The sequence below is a fragment of the Brassica rapa genome, chromosome A10 (genome assembly GCF_000309985.2).
Source record: "Brassica rapa cultivar Chiifu-401-42 chromosome A10, CAAS_Brap_v3.01, whole genome shotgun sequence".
NCBI lineage: Eukaryota > Viridiplantae > Streptophyta > Magnoliopsida > Brassicales > Brassicaceae > Brassica > Brassica rapa.
The window spans coordinates 19,932,524-19,957,382 of NC_024804.2; the positions used below are offsets into that span (position 1 = coordinate 19,932,524).

The following is a 24,859-nucleotide window of genomic DNA, read 5'->3' on the forward strand; positions in this document are numbered from 1 at the left end:
TCTCATACTTTTTCTTCCCACCTCTCTCTACTCTCTTACTACAAATCTAATATTTTTCTCAATATAGTCATTCACCCTTATAAAGTTCCTTAAACATTTGTATAAACAGTAATTTTATTTTATTTTAAAAGAATTATAGGTATTGGTGAAATCTTTAACAAATCCAAGATGTATAGCATAATATTGATTTGCCTATAAGATGAATTTTCTTATCAATGGTTAATTAAGCATAAAATTTAACAATGTTATAGTGAGAGATAGAATAAAACACGTAGAAACAGATTATACCAATAAATGTAAGGGACACCGATCACATGGTAGACAATGAACTTATGGTAGCAATCCATTCATAGTACAATCTCCAACAAGTTATTTGTACTATATGTGTTGTCATACATACAATGTATACACTATTTTGAATTCTTCTGACGTATTACTTGATTGTGACATACCATTCACAAAAAAATCACACATACCACATTTAAAACTCTGAAAGACCATAAGAAACGTCATTTGTTCCCCTACTCGATGACGTATTCCATTATTTATTCAAAAAAAGTTGATGGATCTTAATGTAAGCCCAATAATTCAGAAAGAAGCCCATTAATGAAACTACTAAACATTTCTGACGGGCTTCGTCTCGACTGCGAATCACGTACCGCCACGTGTTCATTTCTTGTAAGTTTGACTCGCTTGATTTTTCTTTCTTTTAACATAAACCGGTGGCGAGTTTGCGAGCGACGGAGAGATCTGGCGATGAGTTGCCGGAGATTCTTCTCGATCCCGGTCCTTTCGGTGATTCTGGTGATGGGTTTGGTCTACTACATCACACTCTTCGTGTTCATCGACGATTGGGTTGGTCTACGAAGCTCCGCTGGGAAGCTAAACGCACTGGTCTTCACCTCCTTGGCGTCTCTCTGCATCTTCTCCCTCTCAATTTGCGTTCTTTTAGATCCGGGTCGTGTCCCTTCATCTTACGCTCCTGATGTTGAGAGTTCTAGCTGGTCCGGTAGTCATAACGTAAGCTCCTCTGTGTTTGATGATCTCTTGGTTTGCTTGGGAAGTTAAATGTATGATTGGATTAGGGTTTAGAATACGATAAAGGAAGAGACTTTGTGTGTTTTGATGCTCTTAGAATTATAAATCTCTAATCTTTTGAGCAGATTGTTATATTAGAAGCTGATCCTTTTTGTCTTGAATGATGATGATGAGTAGCTTAATTGATAAAATTCAATTGATTTTGTTTCTTAGGCTACAGAAGCAATGAATGTGATAAGTTCTTTGCGTATAAGCCCCTGTGTCCCTCTGTATATGATGATCTCTTGGTTTGTATGGAAACCAAGAGTCTTTGTGTGTTTGGTGCTCTTAGAACCCTAAATCCTAAATCTTGTGAGAAGATTCTTATATGAGAAGCTGATCCTTTTTGCCTTGAATGATGAGTAGCTTAAGTGTTTTTTTTTCTTCTGGTTGGTGTTAACATTATGATATAAAGTAGTCATGTTGTTCTGATTTGATGTTTTGGGTTGAATGAAACTTTATATTAGGGTACAGAAGCAAGGAAGTGTGATAAGTGCTTTGCTTATAAGCCTCTTCGGACTCACCATTGTCGAGTTTGCAGAAGATGCGTCTTGAAGATGGTAGGTAACACTTTTGATCGAGTGTAACTAGAAGATTCTTTTCTTTTTTTTTTTGTTTCTTAGATGTGTCTGTTTATGTACAGGACCACCATTGCGTATGGATAAATAACTGTGTTGGCTATGCAAACTACAAGGCTTTCTTCCTTCTTGTGTTTTATGCAACTGTTGCTTGCATCTACTCCACTGTACGTTATAATCCCATTTCTTGTGTCTTTTCTTATGGGGTGAGACTCTCCTCTTAAGTGTATGAATGTTATTATATAGGTATTGCTGGTTTGCTGCGTTTTCAAGAACGGGGAATCATACGCAGGAAATGTTCCACTAAAAACTTTCATGGTAAGTAATATCTATCAGCAAATCTAGCTTTATTTCGAGATAAAGAGTATTGCTTAAAAGAAGAACATGTTACTAGTCCATAGTCTTACACCTATCAGTGTTTTGTTAACTGTATAGGTTGCTTGTGGGGTCTTCATGATTGGACTAAGCATAACACTCGGGACTCTCCTTGGTTGGCATATCTACCTGATCGCCCACAATATGACCACCATTGAGGTATGTATACATTCGACTTCTTTTTGCCTACAATAGATTAATTGACAGTGCCTAAATGGTCAAATTTTTCTATGTAGCATTATGATTCAAAGCGGGCCTTATGGTTAGCTAGAAAATCAGGACAAAGCTATAGGCATCAATTCGATCGTGGCGTTTACAAAAACATCACCTCGGTACCTTTTCTTTGCAATCTAACTCTCTCTCTATCTTTTGTGTTCGTTCTTCAGATCAAGAACTTGACAGTAAAATGTTTGATTCCTTTTCACAGGTGTTAGGGTCCAACATAATCAAATGGTTATGCCCAACATTCACTAGGAATACTGAAGATGGTATCAACTTCTCTGCGTCTAGAGACAGCTAGCTATTCATCAATTGTATACACACTTGTACAAAATTTTGAAACAAAGTTCCTTAGTCTTTAAAGATTTTCTGCTGTAATATGAATAGCCTTGAGAGAACTCTCATGATCGTCTCAAAATTGGGTTTTATTGTCTCATAAAAAAGAAATGGAGTTAATCTGATACTTTCATTAAAACATGGGGGGCTTTTTGCTAAAACTGAGTACAGTGACCATTTATTATTTACTAATCTTGTTGGTGAGAAGTCTTTTTGGAGTGAAAGAGAATGTCAGAGATTGTGAACTTGTCTCCTTCTCTGAGATCTTTAAACCCAAAGATCTCACCTTTGGTTCCTCCTCGTCAACTCTCGAGCTCGTTCTATCAGTTGCCGAGATTAAAGTTTCTATCTTTTCCCGGGAAAAGCATCTTGGCAACGGGGAGAATCCGAGCAGTCGATGCCAGGAAGCAAGAGGTGGATGACTCGCCGGTGTCTGTCGAGCTAGGTCCGATAAGTAGCGAGAGCCACTTCGATGAGGTGATGGAGGAAGCTCAGAGGGTCGGTGAATCAGTTGTGATCGTCTGGTGAGGCTTTTAGGATTTGTGAAAAAGACTTTGACTTTGATTTGTTTGGTTCTGATTCTTTAACATAAAGCTCAAGTCTTTATGTTCTGTTTGTGTGTTTTATATGGATGGTTGTTTTGTAGGATGGCAGCTTGGTGCAGGAAATGTATATACTTGAGGCCCAAACTCGAAAAGCTCGCTGCTGAGTTCTACCCAAGGTTAGCTTTTTTTTTTCTGTTATTGTTCTTCTTCATTGGCAATGCTTGCGACTGCTGTGACAGGCTTTAGATCTTGTTTATACTTTTCCAGGCTGCGGTTTTATCATGTTGATGTCAACGCTGTGCCATACAAGCTTGTTTCTCGTGCAGGAGTTACGGTAATGAACCTTCCTCTTTTGGTTAACTCACTCTTTTCGAAAATACTTCTTTGTCTAAACATTTGGGGAGTCTTTACTATTTGATCTAACGACTACTGAATGAAACCTTTGTTTGGAACACTCTAACGCAGAAAATGCCAACGATTCAGGTGTGGTTTTATCTGTTTCCCATGCCTTGAAAATGATCTTATATTTTGGATCTTAAACTCTTTCTAATTTACGTGTCTTGTTCCCTCTACAGCTATGGAGAGATAATCAGAAACAAGCTGAAGTCATTGGTGGCCACAAGGCGCATTTTGTGGTTAATGAAGTGCGGGAGATGATAGAGAACGATTCAATCACTTGAAACTTAACAGTCTCAAGACTCTGCTGCTCTTTTTTCCCCTCTGATTGTTCTTAGTATAAGGTCGGTTCCTCGAGTAGATTAAACAGATACTGAAGTCTATTGCAATATCAAACGCTTCTTTTTGTCACATGTAATTATCTACTATAGTAACACACTCAGACTGGGATCTTTGGCGGGCAAGAACTGTAACCTTCCTTTTATCGATTTATTCCAACAACATATAAAAAAGTACACAACTTTTCAGCACACTATGGGGTCTATGGTTTAATGGGATTATGTTCAGTATACACAAGATCATTTTTGCTCTATAGATTCTAAGTTACGTTAGTAAAAAAAGAATAAACATGATGATGGATTTAGACTTGTTTCCTCTTTGTGCTCCCTTCAGAAGAAATCAGAGCTCAGAAAACCCAAAATTTCTTCTTCTTCTTCTTGCCCTCCGGTGCCGGCAGCTCTATACAAAAGTTAAAACTCAACTTAACATTTGATTCAACATAACTCCATGGATGTTTATATCATATAAGAAGTATCACATACCTCCTTCAGGATAGATTGAATTGTAATGGACCTCAGCCCAGAAGCTTAAACATATAACTGATTCACAAGCCAACACATGCATTATTATTATGAAGAAAAAAAAGGACTGTTACTAATTAGAACATTGAGAAGTAACTTACGGCGATTGGACTTCTGCAAATGAGGCAAGATCTCAATGTAACATGTATCCTTGAATGAAGTTATCACAAACATCCGAACACCAAACTGCCAATCACATCAAAAACAAAATGTCAAGTCTCTAAAGATTCTTTCTTCTTACACAAAAACTTTGTACAAGCTACGAAGAGCAGAGGTTATGGTAAGTACCCAATCCGCAGCAGCCTGAAGAGTCACGTGATCACCCCATTCTCCATTCCTATGTTCCCAATAATTCACTGTTAAGCATATATAAGTGGAAAGAACTGAGAGAAGAGAAAGAGTTTCAGACCGTTTCATTGTTTTAAGATAGTCGTTGTACGCCATTGGAACATAACCTTCATACATCTCTCTATTATACGCAAGCTGAAACAACAAACTAGAATGTCAAATCATCACTGAGACAATGGGAGAATTAGATTTCTTTTCTTGGCACTATATAACCAACCTGATTAACAACTTGTTCTCTAACAGCACTATGGTGCTCTGGAGAGCGGTAAAGCTGGTCTGATAGTGCTCGAAACTGAGAAAATATAATACAAAAACAAGTCACACACTGCTAGAAGTTACATCTGCAAACAACAATCAAAAACAAGAAGAAGAGAGAAATAAACCTGGCAGTTTCCATCTCCTTGAATCTTATTCTCCACCAAGCCATAAAGCTGCAATCTGTAGCGTATAGTTACCATTAGAAGAAGAAGAGTTCTCTCACTATCCATTCAAATAAATCTATAGAATTAAAGAAGACCGCTCTATAATGTAATCAAGACAATGATCATTTAAAACAGCTAACAGGTTACAACAGAACCATAACCAGACATACCTCTGAGAAAGCCGTTGATGATCAGAAACCTGTTCATCCTCTGACGGTAACTCTCCATTGATTTTAGGCACATGCTGCAAAAATCACAGATTTTAAACTTTTACATAGGCTTATGAAGACTTAATCTAGATCCATGACAAAGAGAAGATGAACTTACAGCAATAGGAATCATTTGGTTAAGCCGCTTCCCAAACTCAGACCAAGATTCTTCCTCTATCTCTACAGAACAAACTGATTCATCATCATCACGACCTGGTGAACTTCCCTCTCTTAACCTTGCAGCAACGTTCTTATCAATGTCTTCTTCCCCTTGATGAGGCCACTCTTGGTCAACAACTGAAGTTCGACTAGGATCATCAGATGCTTCAGCTCGATCAACTCTGGACAACTCGTCTTGGTAAAACTGAGCGATGACCGCATCATTGTCTACATAACTACCAGTCAAAGTGTGGTTGTTGTTGTTGTAACCTTCTCTAACATAGCCTTGAGCAACACCATCCGTCTCGTAACGCGTTACGCTGCGGCAAGAGCCAGCGTTTGTGAGTGTACACACCTCCAGGTCATGGAGACCCCACCGAACAGCATCCGGATCAGGCTGATTATTATACCCCATTAAATCCAAAAAAAAACTGAAAAGTATCAAACTTTATAATCACAAACGAGCCAAAAAGATCGAGTCTTTGGGGTTTGGTGTTGCGTGTAGTATTGAGTTTCCTGCAAAAGAGGGTAACGCGTGATCAGATGCATGCGTGATCCGGAGAAGGAGAAAGAAACCGGAGTTTAAATGAAATCAACAGATTGTTCAATTGGTAACATGATCATAGCGCAGAAACAAAGAAAGAGAAGAAAACCTACGAAGATGGGTTTGGTCGGAGAGAGATAGAGAGAGAGAATCGCAGCCGTTGATATAGAAAAAAAAACGAAAGAGCGATCGAGAAGACGGCAGAGAGATATTTAAAAGCCGTTTCACACCGTCGTGTTGTTGGTTTATCGGGAGGCGGTTTGTTTGTTAATCCTAAAACCCCGCTCTTTTTCCCATAACCCGTTACGATTCGTCCACGTGTCTTATTTTAAAAAATAGTTTTTTTAATCTCTAAAGCTTACCCCCTAACCATTGTATATGATAATAAATCCATAAAATTACCTAATTTCCATTTGTTTCCCATATATTGTAAATTTTTTCCCTGATAAAAACTAATTTTTTTATGGTCTATCTTAAGAGAATCTGGATTAAAATCTTTTTCTATATATTAGTTATACTAACTTGTAATTAAAGAGAAATTGGAATTACTTACTTAGATAACAGATGTTTGTATATTGGTCAATACTCCCTCCGTTTTTTAATATAAGTCGTTTTGGAACTATACACGTAAATTAAGAAATCATTAATTTTTTATATTTTCTAAATAAAAACATCATTAATTATTTACCTAACCACAAATCAACCAATAATAAAATAGAAGGTATATTATCATTGGTCATATAACATTAAGTGTTAATAAATTTTACATAGAAAACCGAAAACGTCATATAATTTGGAACATAAAAATTCTTCTAAAACGACTTATATAAAAAAACGGAGGGAGTACCTTTTTGGATTAGTTTTTATTGTCAGCACCTTTTGGATTAGTTAAAAGCCTAATATCGTGAATGGGGTTAGTATGTATTACTAGTCGCTGCCATGCTGAGGTACGAGGTGGTTTGCTACAGAATGCCCCTATCATTAATTAAATAATTACATCTCATTTCTTTGTTATTTTTTTTTAAGATACGTAATCGCTTTCGCTATAGATATTCGAATCCTTCATGGAACTGCAAACCCAACCTGCATATATAAAAATTGAGGATAATGGTGAACTCACGTGTACGTAATAAACATCATCTGATTCTGACATACATTCCAAGTTTATACACGTGTTCCTCAAATCCATCTACACATAGCTCATACTTCAAACGTATCTGACATAGATTCCAAGTTTATAAGTTATGTTTCAAATTAAAAAAAATTACATAAAATTTTAAGCATACAGTAAGAGATTTTGTACGAGAATCATTCACATTAACAACATTTTAAAAGCCGATTGTGACTTAGTTAAAAAACAAAGCAAAAACAAAAGAGTGTGAGGCAACCTTCATGAAAATGAAACACTACAGAAAGAGACATGAAAACACTAGACAATCAAACTAAAAAGTAAAACAACAAACCAGAACTAAAGTTTACAACAATTCCACAGAGAGAGGCTCTTTTAACCTCTCTTGCATCCCCACAATCTCTATGTCACATAATGTCCAGTCTTCCGTCTGTGACGGCTATAATCCGACACAAACCTAAACGAAAGCCCACACTCCTCGACCTTGCATTTGTACGGTCGTTCCCCAGTGTGCAGACGCAGATGCTCAGTCCTCGCCCATTGCCATTTGAAATTCATTGAACATCCTTTCCAAGGGCACGCCAATGGTCTTTCATCGTTATGAACGCGCTGATGAAGCACCAGATACTTGTGAGCCCTGAACTTCTTCCCACACCCTTCGTGCGTGCATCGGTTCCTCTTGTGAGCTGCTAAGTCCGCTTTGCTCTTGAACGTCATCTTGCATCCCTCTTGGTAACAAAGGTTGTGCTGAGTTGTCGTTGAGCCAGTATTTGGAGTTTTCTTGAGCCTTTTCGCAGTGTGTTTCTTCTCTTCATCGCTCGCTTCATTGAGATTGGATGAAGTTTCTTCGCATGTCACTTTCCTCTTTCCCCTTGACCTCAACCCTTCACAAGGACTCTTTATGAAACCAATGCTACTCTCTGGATGATAATCATTCGTCTCAGACTCTAATTCTATTTTCCGCTTCTTCTTTGCTTCCACGATAACCTTGGTGTTTCCTGAGCTTGCAACTTCGCTCTCCATGCTATTTTCATCATCTGCAGCTTGCAAGCCACTTGAAGAAGCTTCATCACCGTTGCTTGCCAGAGGGTCATCGTCACGGACCATGTCCACAACTATCTTCTCACTAGCAATGTTGGTTTCAGAAACTTCTAAACCCACTTGAGCTGAAGAATGTGTTTGCTCTTCTTGTTGCTCAGTGTGCCTTATATCTTCAGATACAGCTTCTCTATTGGTAGGTAGCACCACCTGTGATTGCTCTTCCTCCTCACTGTTAGCGTTAGTAGTTCTAGGTTCTAGGGCCACAGAGTGTCCCTGGTGCTCTCTGGTTACGGAAGTAAGATCAGCAGAGTCTCCAATCTCATTATTCATCTCAGAATCAACTGCACTAGCATGACGTGACCTATTGGCATTGGGATTCAACTTTTTCTTTCTCGAGTACTGGATGATCTTTTCTTCCTTTCTTCCCCCTTGTGATTCAACTTCTTCTTTCTCCCCTAATCTTCTCTCTGCTTTTACCTCAAGACGTTCACGAGATGTGAAACCCGAGGTAGTAGAGCAGGGTTTAGCTTTTGAGCGTGATTTCCTCTGCAGCCATTTGATAGTTGACATATCCAGCACGTGGCTCGAGTCCGAGAACAAGCCACCTAGAGACAGCGCATGCTGAATCTTATTAGTAGGAGAATTTTTCCTCACTTTGACACAGTACCGTAAGTTGATGCCGAGTTTCGAGGTCCAGTCTGCGCCGTACTCGTTATTTTCTTCACCTTCGATTGCAAGATCAATTAGACTCAGCTCTTCTTTAGACGCACTCTCTAACAAGACATCATCATATCTGAAAGGGACTTTCACTTCCTCTGCCACTATAGCCGCATGCGCCTTAAATTTCTGAAAGTCTGCAAACAATTCCAATAAAGGTTACAAAAAAGAATGATCAACAACAATCAACGGACTTTAACACAATCTTATACTTACCTTTATGGCAAATTACAAGGAACTTCAGTCCACCTCTTGACTGCAGCAGTCTCTGAAGTTCGATAGTGTGTTCAAGGCAGAAAATGCGAGGTCTTATATATCTGGATGACGTGTTCCACTCACAGTTAGACTTTTCTGATGACTCTGCCTTATCTTCCAGAGCATCTGTAGGATTAATAGAAGTACAATTAGATACCGTAGTTAGTCCATGGTTTAGATTAAAAAATGAGGGTTTGGTTACCTATCTCTCCTTGTCTCTCTGAGAGATCTTTTAATGCATTTTCAGAAGGCTGTACCACAGACATAAAAGGGAAGCCAAGAACGCCACACGCCACACATGGCAAGGTTCCAGAATCAATTTGGAAATCATTAAGCTGACCGTCATCATCGTCGTAGTACACATCTTTCAGCTTCTCCATGAACAAACTCAATTCCTCTAAAAGACTAGGGTTCTCCTCCTTATTCTCAATTTCACTTTTTGCCTCTGCTGGTGATGAAACCGCAGGAGTGGTAGCAACTCCAGTAGCTGCAAGAGCCAGGACACTATGACGCGGAAGTAGATCAGGGTCCCACATCACCAAACGAGAGCCCGGTTCTCCAAGTAGAACAGATAGATTCTTGTTTTCGTTCAATATATCTTCTACAAAAGCTTTCTTCACAAGGAACTCCCTTTCTTCTCTCTGTCGATCTCTCAGCCGGGAGCTACGACCACCTGGCAGCAACGAGCGTGGCACTCTGGAAAAAAATAATATTTACATGAATATGAGAACAAAATATGGTCCAACAAAACTTAACGGGTTCTATGTACAAAGGGAAAATTGAAATGTTGCCTTGCCTTGAAACAAAGGACATGGTCAAGAGATATAGAAGCTGCTGATGGGACAACATGGGGAGATAATTCATGGCCGCCCTACGCACAGCAGCTTCCTTAGCTACGTTGAGCCACTGTGGAGTTCCAAAATTGGCGGCTTCCCCACAGTTAAAACCTAGAAAACGTCAGATTAAATCTCCTTAGTTAAGGATTTTTTAAATTTTTTTGGCAAATATGTAATCCTAATCTAAGCCAAACTATCCACTTATACTATTGTGACTGATATAACTATATGGTTCTTCATTCTCCTGATTAGAAGATCAATACCTCATGCTATGTCGTAAAACACCCCTTTTCTCCAAAGCTTTATTCATTTTTTTTCATTTTCCCAAACCCTTTGAGAAGTGCAAAATGGAAGGAACAGACTGCAATCACTAAGACTTGAAAGAATGTTTACCGTGGCTGAATCCTACATGATAAGACCTTGGGAAAGTCACAACAAATTCACCAGGATTTTGTACCAACCTACATAGAAAATATAGCAGAACAAGAAAGTAAGAAAATTTTCACATAGTGCCTCACATCTCCACATAACAGAAGTTAAAGGTCAAATAAAATAAAAAAGGCCTACCTACAGCAAGGAATGTCAGATGAAACTATAATCTCAGGTGATACAAGAGTTGTCTTTTCTCCTAGTTGGGTGAGAGCAGCTGACAGTTACAAAGAATAGAAAACAGTTAATGAAAAACAGAACAAGTGTGGCAATGTCTAGTATCTATCATTACGTTAAAGCAATGAGATCTTAAGGCATTTTTCCAAAGACTAAACTATCAATCCTCATATGTATCATCTTTAGCAGTGTTTTTTCAGAAAGAACGTACCCAGTTGATCAAGGTTACTGCCATAAGAATTCTTGCGGATAACCTCTTCGAAATCGAGCGCATAATCACCAGGGACAGCGTACCAAGTCTTTGGCGAGCCAGTGTGAAGATAATTCATACTGTGAAGCTCATGGTCCTCAACGTGCCAGGCAAACCAGCTGAACAACATACCGATATAAACCATGGGAGACGTCACACCAGGTATGTCATCCGGCATGAAGCGTGTCACAGAGCCAGGCGAACGTGCGATCATCTGAAGGTTCCACGAACTGTTTGAAAGCTTCCACCCTGCAGTACCTTCCATTTCATCAACAACAACAACATCCATATTCTTCTTCTTGGATGGATCTTGAGCTGATAAACTCGGAGACACAACAGGCAACGAACTCTCACCATTCTTCCTCTGGTAAAACCCTCTCCCTCTCCTCTTCCTCTGCCGGAAATGCCTGAAATGCCCCTCCGGCTCGCCAAAGGCCGAGCCAGGGACATCGTTCGCATACTCTATATACATAGGCTTCTCCGAAGCCGCTCTCCAGAACAACGCCTCAACCACAACCGGCGACACTTCCTTAACCGTCCCTAACTGACTCTTATAAAAAGCCTTCGACTTTGACTCAAACTGCTCCAACGTGTACACGCCACCACTTTGCCACACCTGCTTAACATCACCACCCTCTCCTCCTCTGCTCTTTTTCCTAGCCTGGCCTAGCTCTTGCTGTCTAGTGGTGAACACAGCTCTATCCTCTTGCCCAAGCTTAGAGACGTCTACACCAGAAGCTAACTCAGGACACCTCAAAAGAGACTTGTTCAAGTTGCAAAAGACATACTTTTTCGATGGCTTGGGGATAGGAGGAATGATCTTGCAGATCCCAAAGGCGCTTGCTTGTTTCTCGATCTTGGAGATGTAAGCAATGGGATCTGCGAACTCGGTGTCTGTGGGTCTGAAGACGGGTGCCAAAGGCATGGCCTTTAGCCAATTGGGGATTTCGACATTACTACTACCCATCTCAATGGATCAGATTAAACCATGGACAAGACCACCCACCACTCTAAAACCCTAGATTCGAGATTCCGATTCCGATTAACAAAAAAAAAAGGTATTATCTTTCCTTTCGTTTCCTAACCAAATCAACACTGTGAAACCGTTGGGGCTAATACAAGCAATAGCGGTAGAATCGTTACTTGGGGAAAAGAGAGAGAGAGGAGAGTGAAACGATATGAAACTGTGCGGTTGCGCAACGACGGAGAAGAAGAAGAGGAGGTGGAGAGAGAGAGAGAGAGAGAGAGAGAGAAAGTATTTTAAATATTGAATTTTTTTTTTCCTAAAATTATTTTAAACTCCGCCGTCGGTGCATGTTAGCGTGGGATTACCAAACTTTTACGAGTGTGCGCGCGTCAAATTGCACTAACTAACCGGGGTGTTGTTTTTGGACCGGGCTCGGAGGCCTTTTTCTTTATTAATCATATAAAATAGCCCGTTACAGAATGGCCTTTATTCAATAATTTTTCTTATAGAAAAAATAAGAAGACATCTTAACATTCATGATTTGAAATGTACATTTTTTTAACAACATATTTGAAATGTACATATATACGCAAATGTCTGAATATACAGTTTTTTGACTTTATAATATACATTTGAATAACTCTGATAAATGATATCAATAATGACTCCAAACTAGAAAACATGTTTGAAATTAAAATTGGAAAAATAAGGATAGTGTATGAAGATGCACATCATGGAGATTACTCAAACAGGATCGACGAGTTTGGCTTCAGCAGCGATATCCAACATCCAACATCCAATATCCAATATCCAATATCCAATATCCAATATCCAAATGAAGTTCAGATACATTTATACGTATTAGTTTGTGAGATAACGTTCATATTCCATTTTAGCCATTAAAAGGAACATTAACACCTTCTCATTCGAATAAAGTGCTTTCTGACAACTTTTAAAAAAGTTTGATTAAAAGTACTAGTTGATCATATTGCTAAGAAAATTTTACCGTATGGAGTAGAGGCAAAACGTTGGCTACTTGGCTTTGAAAAGCTAAATTGCTGGTACAAAAACTTTTCGAGCAAAAATATCTAAGGATATGGAAAGCTAGTCTATCTAGATATTCAGAGAACAGGTTTCATAATGGAGTATCCTTTTACAAAAACAAAACTTATAGGAATCTACAGTTGTTGTTTCCAACCGAGAAAACAAAAAAATAAGAGTGATGTTGACATATATAAAATCGAAAATAAATATATATGATGTTGCAACTTGAAAGTACACTTAAGATTTTTTGAACAAAACAACATAATAATAATTGAAGCCAGTTTCAAAAAAAAAAAAACAACATAATAATTGAATGACCACAAAGTAGGTAAAGATATGACAAATGTCAGATTCAAGAAAAACAAATTTTCAAACACATATATAGATCGTAATTTCATAAATTCTGAACCATAATATTTGTTGTGGGAAGACAAGTAGCCTAGTGGCGGCTCTTGCTCTCGTCTCGTGTACATGACAGCTTGTGGTGGTTTCTAATCTCTCATCAAAGTATATATTGTATGGTATTTTCCTGGATAAAGAGAGGGTCTTTAGATAGTTTGAGTCGTTTGACCAATAATGAATATGTCTAAAACTATACTGAAAATGATACTATTTAAATTATTTTCATAGACTATTTAGATTTTTGACCATATCATTTTCTTAGTGTTGAATTTTTTTTTATAACCGTTTGCCTTAATTACACAATATTTTGAATAAATTGTTTTTTTTTTGTAACTTTTGAATAACTTGTTTTAGTTAGACATCAATTGATATATTTTCATATAAAAAGCTTATAGGCAGCACATGATAATGTACTTAGAAATGTTTGAGATGCTACCAAAAGAGCTCATTGAAAGAAAAAAATGGAGGACGCAAATGATACTTTATACGTCAGAAGTATCATGCTTCGCGTGTTTGGAATGAAAATAACGTTTGAACAAATCAATTCAAATGCAACACATTTTACTAGAATATAGAAAGATTGTAATGTCAAACGTTTTTTTCAGGTTTCGCGGTAGATCTTGTGCTCTCTTTTTTTTTTTTAGTTTCTGTCTTTTTCACGATTTTCCGTTGATTTGCATATTATTATCATAAGACACTTTAGTTTCTTTTAGTATTTTTGTTATCGCTTAGTTTGAAATATGATTTTAACATTTTTGTTAATGGATGTTGGAAACAAAATATTTAAGATTCATAAATCAATTTTGTTTTGCCACAAAATATTTAACTAGAATACTAAGAAAAGAAAATATTACAAGCTATGACGTTTTATTAATAGTTTTGGAAAGAAATCAAAGAGAAGAAAATTAAACAAGTGTTCTAGAAAAATGTCATTGTCCTAGAATTAATGTATCCAGATAATAAGATAGATAACACACGCAAACACTCGAAGACCGCGTTATCCATTCACATAATAATGCCTACAAGGTACATCAACTTGGTTTGAATTTTCACACATTGTCTACGAAATTCATTTCAACTTTATTTATTTTTTAGAAATGAATCACTGATCTTAGTATAATATATATAACCATTTTTTTTAAAAAATAGTATGAAGAAACTTATCCATAATAATGTAAGGACATGATTTATTTCAAATATCATAATAAATGATTAAAACTTGTCATCATCACCCAATCAAACTCGTATTCATTTCTATCTCCAGTATTCGTCAAACAAGTTTTTGTTGGGACCATAAAGCAAGTAAATAATCTTCTACTTGAGCTAATAATCAAAGTTTAATTAGGCCAACCAACAAAGAAAGGGTATTAAAGTCATTTCAACACCCCCAGTGTCATCTCGTGATTTGTTGATCCTTTAAATGGCAAATAAATAAAACAATAAGAAACTCTCGTCACGAAAAAATTGGCGGTTGAATCAGAACGTTGTTCTCTTCATTACCGTTTTGGACTAGATTCTTTCTCCTCTGTCTCTCTTTACCATTTACATATACACTCATTCTTCGTTATCATCGAGATCATCTAGAGAAAAAAAAACGAAAAAGATGGGATTTTTCGGGAGTGTGCTGGGGATCCTCGGTTTCGCAATCGGAATCCCTATCGGACTCGTCGTTGGATTCTTCGTCTTCGTATATTCTCAGCCTTCACACGAAGAGGTAAACAAAAAAATCGAGTCTTTCGTTTGATTATGTGGTTTTCATCATCTGGGTAGCTTAAAGTTTGTTACTTTAACGTGTGTGGTGAAATGGAATCTGAGGATTTGATAATATGTGGACACTGTTTGAAACCATTTGCCAGTATCCACCAGCGAGGCCACTAGTTGAGACTAGCATCACTCTCCTTCTCGATCTTCTCCCTGATATCCCACTATGGATGAAGAATCCTGACTACGAAAGAGTAAGTTAACTCAAACATTTAATCACCCTACTTTCTTAATTACTTCACACTAATATACTCTTTCTTTCTATTGTGTGTTTTTACTACATGCATTCAGGTTGACTGGTTTAACAGGTTTCTCTCATACATGTGGCCCTACCTCGATAAGGTTCTTTTCTTGAGATTTTGGAGGCTGTATGCGATTTAATAAAAATTTCAATAGAATTTTTTAATACAAATTTGCGCGATTTTCTTCAAAAATTGTTTGAGACAATAGACGAATGTTTCATTCGGCTTTGCGCATTCTTATATAAATAAGCTTATTATCAAATTTTGCTTCTGTATATAAGTTTGAACTTTTTATTTATTTTGTTTGTAGGCTATTTGCGAGATTATCAAGAGCTCTGCACAACCCATTTTTGCTGATTACATTGGGACTTTCTGTATAGAATCTATAGAGTTCGAAACACTGAGCCTTGGATCGCTTCCGCCCACAGTTCATGGCAAGTACTAGTCCCATTTTTACTTAATTGTCACATCTGTGAAGATTTTCTAATGGTGAAAAGGGCATTGTGCCTAATCTTAGTGCAGGTGTTAAGTTCTATGAGACCAACGAGAAGGAGCTTCTGTTTGAACCATCAGTCAAGTGGGCAGGCAATCCCAATATAGTTTTGGTTGTAAAGCTCATGTCTTTACGAATCAAAGTTCAGGTCAGTAAGAGAAAAGCTTAAACACCAAGTTGTAGTAGTATCTTGACTGTTTAAAATACTTGCTTTTGAAGCTCGTAGACCTCCAAATTTTCGCTATAATGCGAGTAGCTCTGAAGCCTCTTCTACCAACCTTCCCTTGCTTCGGAGCCGTTGTAGTTTCATTGATGGAAAAGGTATTAGTTACATTCTCTCAGAACAGATTTTGAAAGTTGTCTGCTTTATTACCAACCATGAGGATTTTCTTTGCAGCCGCATGTTGATTTTGGATTAAAAGTGCTTGGTGGGGATCTCATGTCCATACCAGGTCTCTACAGATATGTTCAGGTGCTACATTGATGACTCTCCTTTTGGTAGGAGTTGGAACTATGCTGTTTCATTGTTATTATATTTTCTCAGAGGATTTAATCTAATAATAATGATTTTTGCAGGAAACTATTAAAAGGCAAGTCTCAAGCATGTACCACTGGCCACAAGTTCTTGAGATACCTATTCTTGATGCTTCAACGTAAGTGCTGATAATAATGATTCTGCAGGAAACTCTTTCTTTCCCCCTCTGATTGTTTACTTCTGATGTAGAGCTTCTGTGAAGAAGCCTGTAGGGTTGCTTCATGTGAACATCATTAGAGCTCGCAATCTCCTCAAGAAGGATTTGCTTGGAACATCTGATCCTTATGTCAAGCTTAGCTTGACCGGAGAGAAGCTTCCGGCAAAGAAAACCACTATCAAGAAGAGGAACTTAAACCCGGAGTGGAACGAACACTTCAAGCTCATAGTGAAGGATCCAACATCACAAGTCCTTCAACTAGAAGTCTTTGACTGGGACAAGGTCTCACTCAGCATCTCTTCTCTTAGTTCAAATGTATTGTGTAACTCCTTACTAGACCTGCTCTCTTTGTCAGGTTGGTGGGCATGATAGATTGGGAATGCAGATGATCCCCTTGAAGAAAATTAACCCTGGGGAGAAGAAGGTGTTTAACTTGGATTTGATCAAGAATTCAAATATTGTTATGGATGTACCAGAGAAGAAACAAAGAGGAAGGTTAGAGTTAGACCTCAGGTATGTGCCATTCAGAGATGAAAGCCTCAAGTACAGAAACGATGTTCAGGATGAGAAATCATCAGAGGACGATGATGAGTTTCTCAGCAATGCTGGTCTACTCTCGGTTGCAATCCAATCAGCCAAAGATGTAGAGGGCAAGAAGAAATATACAAATCCTTATGCTCTTGTTCTCTTCAGAGGAGAAAAGAAAAGAACAAAGGTATATACTCATAAACTTAAATATACTATTTGGCTTATAATTTAGAGTGCCTCAAAGCTATGTTTAATTGATTAGATGCTGAGGAAGACAAGAGATCCGAGATGGAACGAGGAGTTCCAGTTCACACTAGAAGAGCCGCCATTGAAAGAGAGTATACGCGTTGAGGTCATGAGTAAAGGAACCGGTTTTCACTTTCGTTCCAAGGTAAATAACTTAATGCATTGACCTGAGCTTTCTATAGACCCTGTCTGCACGTTTGGTTTGGCTTCAACCCATGTCTTGGCATGATCTCTATATGCAGGAGGAACTGGGACATGTAGATATAAATCTAGACGATGTTGTTGCCAATGGAAGGATTAACCAGAAGTACCATCTTATCAATTCAAGAAATGGTGTTATTCACGTTGAGATCCGTTGGACCACTGGTTAAATTATATGTATTATAGCTATTGTGAGCAAACGCGACTTATAAAAAAGTAAAGAAACTTAAAGAGAGCAAAATGAATCGAGGCAAATATTTGTTTAGAATTTGTCTAATTGATTATGTGAATGAATGAATTAACAATATGTTAGACAAGTATTTATATTAGTCTCAAAATCAGATTTTTTTTAATAGAAAAACATCATTCGTCTAACCCTGACCCAATGAATGTTGGCTTTTTATTGGCACAAAAAGATTTAAAACATTTTCAAAGGGACAATAGAGACATGATATATCCTTCATCAACAGTTTATTATTCTTTCTTTTAAACTGTGGTGCGTACCACAAAAGACTTTTTGAAGATACAAATTCAAATAAAAGAGAACAACGAGATGTAATTGCATAATTCAAATTAAGGTAGAGACAGGAACGTAGCGTCAGCGTTCTGATCGCTGCAGTAAAGACAAGGGTGTTGCTGGAACCCTAGTCTCTCAAGCACTTTTCTAGCCATCATCACTAGTTCCTTGTTCTTCAAGGCACCTCCGTTTTCCTTCAACACCGTTTGAATCGCGTTGCTAAACGCTCCATACGCCTTCCCGCCACCACCGCCTACGTCAGCAGACGTTTCATCGGCCTGACACCCGCTCAGCAATATCCCGGAGTCAACGTGCCTTTCACGCAACGTCATTTTTTCCAAAAGATCCATCAAATCTATGGTCGGTAGCCGGAACTTTAGACCGGCGTCGCCACCGAAGAGCTCGAGTAGGTGTGTTCCAATGTCGGAAGTGAAGATTCCGGTGAGAGAACTCAAGTGGTCGAGGACTTCCTTGAAGGGCAAGGCACGCAATGTTGTTGTTGTTGTCTCCATTTCTAGAGATCTATTGCTAGAGGAGAATGGTCCTATTTGTTCTTTCTCCTTGTCAATGAGACCACCACTATGGCAAGAATCCGAGATCATTGTAAAGCTCGTTCCCTTAGGAAGTTGATTAACCAATTCTCTGAAGTCAACATCCGTGATGAGGTTGAAATCACAAGGAACAATAGCTTCGTCTTGTCTAAAAGGATGAGCAGGCTTAACCGAAGGAATCCGAGTTCCATGGCCACTATAGTGGAAGAACAAGACGTCTCCACCAGATCCATTTTGAGCTTTCTCCACCATCCTACGTAAAGCGGCCTTGATGTTGGCTCCAGTGGGCTTTACCTTTGACTCTGGCTTGTCCGTTAGCACCTCCATGTCTTCTTGTTTGAATCCAAAACGTGTCGTTAGAGTTTCTTGCATGGCTAAAACATCGTTGACGCAGCCGTGAAGCTCGTTCCTTGTGTTGGGGTAGTTGCAGCCGACGAGAACGGCTAGTCTTCTCTTGACAACTCCTTGTTGATCCATGTGAGTCTTTAGGGGTTTAGAGGGAAATTTTAAACAACTTTAATTTATGGACAATTTTTGTTTGTTTGTTTTGTTTATAATTAGCTTTTTTTCATGTGAAGTGTTGTTGTTTTGGAGCCAATATGTGTATTTATGATTGAGGTTTCTTGTAGTGAAGGTCAAGTTACATAGTATACCAACATATATTTTCTTTTGTTTTTTGCTTTAAATCCATGGATTTTTTTTTAATGGAGTATTGGCTGTATTATAATGGAAACTATACCTTAAACCAAACTTTTGAGATAGACATAAGTAATCTACTAATCCTGAGTCATGGACTCATAGTCCCACCAAACCTTATATTTAATCCAAGGATTATAAAAAGTAAAGGAATTGGTTAACTTGGAATTATATATAACCAAAGATTTACACCTAAGTCATCTAGCTATCCAAGGCAAGAAACGAGTTACGTCTTATATATAGATATCTTTATGTTATATGAATGTGTAGATAGTGTAAAAGAACCGTCCATACTATAACGCTGGAATTAATATTTTTTATTCACGTTGGTTTTGTTAAACTCATAAACTTAAAAGTACACAGGTTCGAGAAAAAAAAACAAAGCAATTTTACATGAGAACACACACAACAAAACACCAAGAGAGTGGAGTAGTTAAACCGGTCCTAAACCAGAAACGACGATTTATTATTCAACATTTTTAGTTTAGAGCTGCCATTGTTGCACAACACCTTTTGCATGACGTCATCCTGAACGCTAACGCTCCTAAGCGGCTGAACCAAACGCTGACCGCCACTAACCATAACCGCTTTCTCACAACGACAGTCTAACAACGCCGTTCTCTTCTTATCGCAACCGCCGCCAAATGTCAGCGACGGCTGTGATAAGTTGATTCTTGAGAAGCTAGCCGCCGCTGCCGAGACCGGTTCCGCGGTCGTAACGCTCCAAGTGACACTTGCTTCGCTCGGCTCGTAACCGTACTCGGTCGCGGTCTCGTCTACCGAGTTTCTGACGAGATCAGCTGGTGGTGGTGGAGCACTGGGACGAGCTATGTGCTGAGTAGAGAAGCTCTCTATCTCGAAGAGGTCGGAGCTGGCGTCGCTCGCGGCTTCTTCGTCTGTAGTAGTAGTAACTCCCTTGGGACTCGTTGGGTTCAAAACCGGTTTAATCGGATGCAGAACCGGTTCGGTTCGATTAAATTCCGGTTTAATCGGGTTCAGAGTCGGGAAGCTAAAATTACTAACCGGAGCTGAAGATTCTCTACTGTTTCCCGCGTAATTTATGGTCCGAGTCACATTGTTTGAAGGGATCGTTAGTCTAATCGGATCAGAGGATGATATGGTCTGGTGATTATGATGAACGATTCGGTTGGATATGGTTCGGTCAGAACCGGTTTTAAACTCTGCAATTCTTGGTTTGGTTTCTCGGACCTGGACCGACTTGGAGCTAGAACAGGGACAAGTCCTGCGTCTGAAAAACCACCTAGGGCCTTTCTTGCTGCTTCCACGTCCGTTATGGTCCGATCCTTGTCGGTTGTTGTTACGGAGCAAACCGGTTTGGCTGTTCCAGCTAGCTTCGGAGGATGCCGTATGTCCCACGGTAAAGGAAGACACTTTAGCAGATGAAGCCGAAGAGAATCTTGGACCATTAAGATTCGTAGATTTGGATCTATCGTTGCTTCCGCTTTCGCTAAAGTATCTTCGAGCTTCGAATATGCTTATCTCAGTATCTTCTTGCTCCTTTTGTTCGTTGTTGTCTGGCTTGAGGTATGAGGAGAAGGAGACATCGATGTCGAGGGACCGACTTTGAATGATCTTGATGTAAGGGTCTAGAGCATCGCGTTTGGTCGCTACGACAGTTACAGTAGTTTCCGCCATTGGACTTAGCTTTGTGTTTTTTTGAATCGTAGAAGCTGAGATGAAGGTTTCAAGTAGCTCTCTAACTCTGTGTATATATATACACTTGAGACTTGAGGGATGTGTCAGGAGTTAGTTATGTCCGAGAAAGTTCTATCTTTCTCGTTTAACAAGGTCATCATGACGTTCTTACATGTAACCATTGTTTTCCTTTTCAAATGTAATAAAAAAAAATGACACAAACAAATAATTTAATGGTTGGAGATTTAGGGTTTTTGAACAACACAAACAAATAATTTAATGGTTGAGGGTTAGGGTTTTGATATATTTTTCTAATATTTAAGATTCTCACTGATTATACTAAAACTAATTCGAGTGTAATGCTACTTGATGTGATGATTGAAAGTTATGGATCCACCACAATTATTTTCAATTAGTACTAGATTCTTTTTAGGGCCTTCTTCTTATAAGAAAAGTATAGACTAAAGGTTCAAAACTTCATAGTTATAAAAGAAGGTTTAGTTGAACTATATATTTTAAGCTTAATCTCTATCATTTTCTTTTAAAAAACACACACAAATCCTGCAATATGAAAAGAAACATAAAGTTTTTTAATGTATAAACATAAAGTTGTTTGCGCCCTATCTCCAAATTTGGGAACGTGAGTGTTTCCCTAGGCCATAATCGGTACCATGTGGCTTCTCCATTATTATGTTCTTCTCTACAATGCTTTTGAGCAACAAGACAAAGATAACTCCAAAGAAGGTGACAAATCTCTATAGTGATTACTTCCTATTGGACAATAGACAGATCAAAAGAGAGGATAAGAATCATCATTGTAATGATACTTGGGTCCATTCTTTAACAATACTATTTGAATTTTTTGACATTTAACGGACAAATGCTCTGAACATGATTAGATTTCATAGGCTGTCAATTATATTGTGTGTTTTCCACTTTAGCTTGCTCATTTTCAATGTAAAAAACGTCAATGCAGTAATAGTAGAGGAATTTAATTGCTGTGAGACCTAACCGGTAAATGAAGTTGAAAATATTATGTTGATGGACATGATTAAAACCTAAACTCTCTTTCTCTCTCTCTCTTGAAGATTTAATCCCAACACAAACTTCTTGAAATGGAGTGAAGCCTTAAAATTAGACCCCACTTGATCAATAATAGGTCTCTTACAGAGGTATGAGAGCCAGCCATAAACCCAAATTTTAACCATTTAAAAAGAACCGCATATTAAAATAGAAACGAGTGCTATGCCAATTTTCAACCTTAGAATTAGTAAGGTTTTCAGACGACTAAAATAATTTGCGGTCAATAAATTTCTATGCAAGATATTATAAAGGAAGAAAATATTAAACTTCTTACAATACAATAAGTTTGAGAAGAAGAAGAGAAAACAAAAGATGAACAACATTATTATCCTATTTGTGACATTTCTTGCTCTTTCTTCTTCATCTCGAGCAGCAGGTAATGGCTGTGTTAAGCTTTGGAGCATTTTGTATGATAAAATATACTTAAAATTAATGCAAAACTTGAGAATGACTTTCATGCAGATGAGACAGAGACTGCGTTCCATTACAAAAAAGGAGCACTAGCCGATCCATCGAAATGGAGCATGACCAAGAAAGAATGGAAAATTTGCGGGACGGGGAAGAGGCAATCACCAATCGATCTTTCTCCAGGAATAGCTCGCCTAGTTCACAATTCTACAAAGCTTATTCAGACATATTACAAACCAGTTGAAGCTACTCTTAAAAACCGTGGATACGACATCATGGTATATAACTATTCAACCTTTAAAAAATCTAGCATATTTATTTTTCTACTACCAATTAGTCTGCATGACCGGTACGTTGTGTGGATCAGGTTTCATGGGATGACGACGCAGGGAAGATTGTGATCAATAATACTGACTATCAATTGGTTCAAAGCCATTGGCACGCACCTTCAGAACATTTCCTCAATGGAGAAAGGTAACGAGGAAAAAAATGAAAATATTGACATCATTCTTAGACATACATTCGACGTAATAATAACATCATGAAACATGAATTTGTTATTAGGTTGGCCATGGAACTTCACATGGTACATAAAAGTGAAGCAGGACACTTAGCAGTTATTGGAGTTCTCTTCCGAGAAGGTGAACCGAATGCTTTCATTTCAAGGGTAATATTTATTATTTTCTGTGTATAATTAATGGACGAGACCAATTCGATCTTGTATGTTTTTATCATTGTCTTGGTTAACAATATCGACAGATAATGGGAAAGATCAATACGATCGCAAACATCCAAGATGGCGAGGCGACCATAGGAAGGCTACACCCAAAAGATTTCGGATGGGATCTTACAAAATTCTATGAATATCGTGGATCTCTCACCACTCCTCCTTGCACTGAAGATGTCATCTGGACCATCATCAACAAGGTATATATCCAATTTCAAAACCTTTATTGTAGTAACAAATATCAAGAATCCAAGAATCTAAATATATCAATCGACTCAAATCTTGATTTTTTTTTTAATTTCTTTTCTAAATGCAGGTGGGGACTGTTTCACGTGAGCAGATTAAAGTATTAGTCGATGCTCGCCGCGGTGTAAGAATATAAAACTCTCTCACATAAGCATTTGCTTAGAACGTATTTGAACTTTGTCCTTACATAACTAATTAAACATGTTTTGTTGATAATATTAGGGTTATGAGGAAAACGCAAGACCGGCTCAGCCGCTGAATAAACGTGTGGTTTATCTAAACGAACAGCATGTCAGATCAACTCCAAGCTCCCAAAAACAAATTCATATATAAATGAACTTTGAAGATGTTTGTGGATTGGCTGCTCCATTACTATTTTTTTCTTACAGCGTTTAAATATATTTTTATTAAAAGATTAAAACAAATTAAGCAAAGTGATATATCAATGTGTATAACATTTTGTATATATATGTATTAACAGCAAATATATAATACTCAACCATAACATGAGTTGATTGATTCTTTTATACCACAAGATGTTTTTTTTTGTTTACATCTATCTTATATATAAAACAAGAACATTGTGTTAGACCCAACTTTTAGTCATGTGTAACACTATATAAATTGTCATTAATGTTTAATTAAAACATTATATCTACATTAAGGTAATTATGGAAACAACATTATACTACTATGTTTCTAAACAATTAAATAATTATTTTTATGTCCAAACACTTTGAAACATTAAGTCTCACCCTTTAATAAAATTTTACTAATCTTTTTTTTTTAAATGATAAAATTAAGTAATTGACTAACATCCAAATAATTTAAAAAACAAAATAAAAAATAAGTATAACTTTTTTGGGTTTGGATACTACAAAATAATTTCATTTAATACGAAATCAATTAAATGAATAGATTTTATTTAAACTTAAATAAAATTTTATACTAAATTAAATATTATATATAAATGAAATGTTAGAGTTAATAATTTAACATCAAATCAATTTTATAATTCAAAATTTATCAAAAATATATATCACACAAATAATCAAATAAATTACAGAGATTTAATTATAAATTCATAACGAAAAAAATAATTTTTTTCGTTATGATTATTAAATTAAATAACATCTTATATAAGTTCATATTAATATAAATAAAAAATAATATAATATATATATATATATATATATATATATATATTCAAATATATTAGAATAAAAATGTTAAAACATTTTATTTCCTTAACAAATTCTGTTAAGAACATTTATGCACTTTTAAACGCAGACCAGAATCTAGTTTGTTTTAAAAACTCCTCGGTCAAACTAAACTGGAAAAGTAACTTGTAACAATAGCATTCATTAACAAACCGTTTCACAAAACCGTTTCACACCAGCGACGAACATACAACAACAACATAACAAAATCTGAAAATTTGCAAAGGGGTACATCTGTTATAAGAAACTTTATGCGATGAGGAAAGGGAGGACAGTG

The 24,859-nt window shown here is 37.3% G+C and overlaps 8 protein-coding genes across 13 annotated transcripts; 4 read left to right on the plus strand and 4 right to left on the minus strand.

Moving 5' to 3' along the window:
• Nucleotides 1-264: 264 nt before the first annotated feature.
• On the plus strand, nt 265-2,677 carry LOC103847314 (probable protein S-acyltransferase 15). Its single transcript, XM_009124371.3, has 7 exons — nt 265-1,020; nt 1,545-1,637; nt 1,721-1,822; nt 1,902-1,973; nt 2,091-2,189; nt 2,267-2,362; nt 2,458-2,677. The coding sequence occupies exons 1-7, from the start codon at nt 607-609 to the stop codon at nt 2,548-2,550; spliced, it is 969 nt and encodes a 322-aa protein (XP_009122619.2). The 5' UTR covers nt 265-606; the 3' UTR covers nt 2,551-2,677.
• A 91-nt stretch (nt 2,678-2,768) lies between these two features.
• LOC103847316 (thioredoxin-like 3-2, chloroplastic) lies at nt 2,769-4,056 on the plus strand. 2 transcript variants are annotated; one of them, XM_009124373.3, is made up of 5 exons: nt 2,777-3,109; nt 3,232-3,306; nt 3,398-3,464; nt 3,596-3,613; nt 3,706-4,056. In XM_009124373.3, exons 1-5 carry the CDS (start codon nt 2,814-2,816, stop codon nt 3,808-3,810), a joined length of 561 nt encoding a protein of 186 aa, XP_009122621.1. In that variant the 5' UTR covers nt 2,777-2,813; the 3' UTR covers nt 3,811-4,056. The 2 variants fall into 2 exon arrangements, with proteins under 2 accessions (XP_009122622.1, XP_009122621.1); XM_009124374.3 differs by lacking the exon at nt 3,596-3,613 and having other exon boundaries at nt 2,769-3,109.
• LOC103847315 (OVARIAN TUMOR DOMAIN-containing deubiquitinating enzyme 9) lies at nt 3,992-7,091 on the minus strand. Of its 4 annotated transcripts, none has more exons than XM_033281534.1 (10): nt 6,916-7,088; nt 6,622-6,687; nt 5,484-6,040; nt 5,327-5,400; nt 5,118-5,172; nt 4,952-5,026; nt 4,675-4,869; nt 4,488-4,572; nt 4,348-4,404; nt 3,992-4,264 (listed from the first exon to the last, which is right to left on the minus strand). In XM_033281534.1, the coding sequence occupies exons 3-10, from the start codon at nt 5,937-5,939 to the stop codon at nt 4,212-4,214; spliced, it is 1,050 nt and encodes a 349-aa protein (XP_033137425.1). In that variant the 5' UTR covers nt 5,940-6,040; nt 6,622-6,687; nt 6,916-7,088; the 3' UTR covers nt 3,992-4,211. The 4 variants fall into 4 exon arrangements, with proteins under 4 accessions (XP_033137425.1, XP_009122620.1, XP_033137424.1 ...); XM_009124372.3 differs by lacking the exons at nt 6,622-6,687; nt 6,916-7,088 and adding an exon at nt 6,182-6,297 and having other exon boundaries at nt 4,675-4,723; nt 4,796-4,869; XM_033281533.1 differs by having other exon boundaries at nt 6,622-7,091.
• A 260-nt stretch (nt 7,092-7,351) lies between these two features.
• Nucleotides 7,352-14,504, minus strand: LOC103847317 (probable lysine-specific demethylase ELF6). Its single transcript, XM_009124375.2, has 7 exons — nt 10,864-14,504; nt 10,614-10,692; nt 10,440-10,507; nt 10,007-10,157; nt 9,413-9,906; nt 9,172-9,336; nt 7,352-9,092 (listed from the first exon to the last, which is right to left on the minus strand). Exons 1-7 carry the CDS (start codon nt 11,867-11,869, stop codon nt 7,600-7,602), a joined length of 3,456 nt encoding a protein of 1,151 aa, XP_009122623.1. The 5' UTR covers nt 11,870-14,504; the 3' UTR covers nt 7,352-7,599.
• Nucleotides 14,505-14,734: 230 nt separating this feature from the next.
• On the plus strand, nt 14,735-17,816 carry LOC103847319 (synaptotagmin-3). 2 transcript variants are annotated; one of them, XM_009124377.2, is made up of 12 exons: nt 14,735-15,029; nt 15,172-15,270; nt 15,368-15,418; nt 15,629-15,752; nt 15,841-15,959; nt 16,031-16,132; nt 16,209-16,283; nt 16,388-16,464; nt 16,536-16,785; nt 16,859-17,218; nt 17,294-17,422; nt 17,520-17,816. In XM_009124377.2, the coding sequence occupies exons 1-12, from the start codon at nt 14,919-14,921 to the stop codon at nt 17,646-17,648; spliced, it is 1,626 nt and encodes a 541-aa protein (XP_009122625.1). In that variant the 5' UTR covers nt 14,735-14,918; the 3' UTR covers nt 17,649-17,816. The 2 variants fall into 2 exon arrangements, with proteins under 2 accessions (XP_009122625.1, XP_009122626.1); XM_009124378.3 differs by lacking the exons at nt 14,735-15,029; nt 15,172-15,270; nt 15,368-15,418; nt 15,629-15,752 and having other exon boundaries at nt 15,942-15,959; nt 16,209-16,309.
• Nucleotides 17,817-17,856: 40 nt separating this feature from the next.
• LOC103847320 (metacaspase-9) lies at nt 17,857-19,379 on the minus strand. The gene has a single exon (XM_009124379.2). It carries the CDS (start codon nt 19,021-19,023, stop codon nt 18,052-18,054), a length of 972 nt encoding a protein of 323 aa, XP_009122627.2. The 5' UTR covers nt 19,024-19,379; the 3' UTR covers nt 17,857-18,051.
• Nucleotides 19,380-19,538: 159 nt separating this feature from the next.
• LOC103847321 (protein PHYTOCHROME KINASE SUBSTRATE 4) lies at nt 19,539-21,871 on the minus strand. The gene has a single exon (XM_009124381.3). It carries the CDS (start codon nt 20,896-20,898, stop codon nt 19,687-19,689), a length of 1,212 nt encoding a protein of 403 aa, XP_009122629.1. The 5' UTR covers nt 20,899-21,871; the 3' UTR covers nt 19,539-19,686.
• A 260-nt stretch (nt 21,872-22,131) lies between these two features.
• LOC103847322 (alpha carbonic anhydrase 3) lies at nt 22,132-23,894 on the plus strand. The gene is made up of 7 exons (XM_009124382.3): nt 22,132-22,357; nt 22,444-22,667; nt 22,757-22,863; nt 22,954-23,056; nt 23,149-23,316; nt 23,433-23,486; nt 23,585-23,894. The coding sequence occupies exons 1-7, from the start codon at nt 22,294-22,296 to the stop codon at nt 23,693-23,695; spliced, it is 831 nt and encodes a 276-aa protein (XP_009122630.1). The 5' UTR covers nt 22,132-22,293; the 3' UTR covers nt 23,696-23,894.
• Nucleotides 23,895-24,859: the final 965 nt, after the last annotated feature.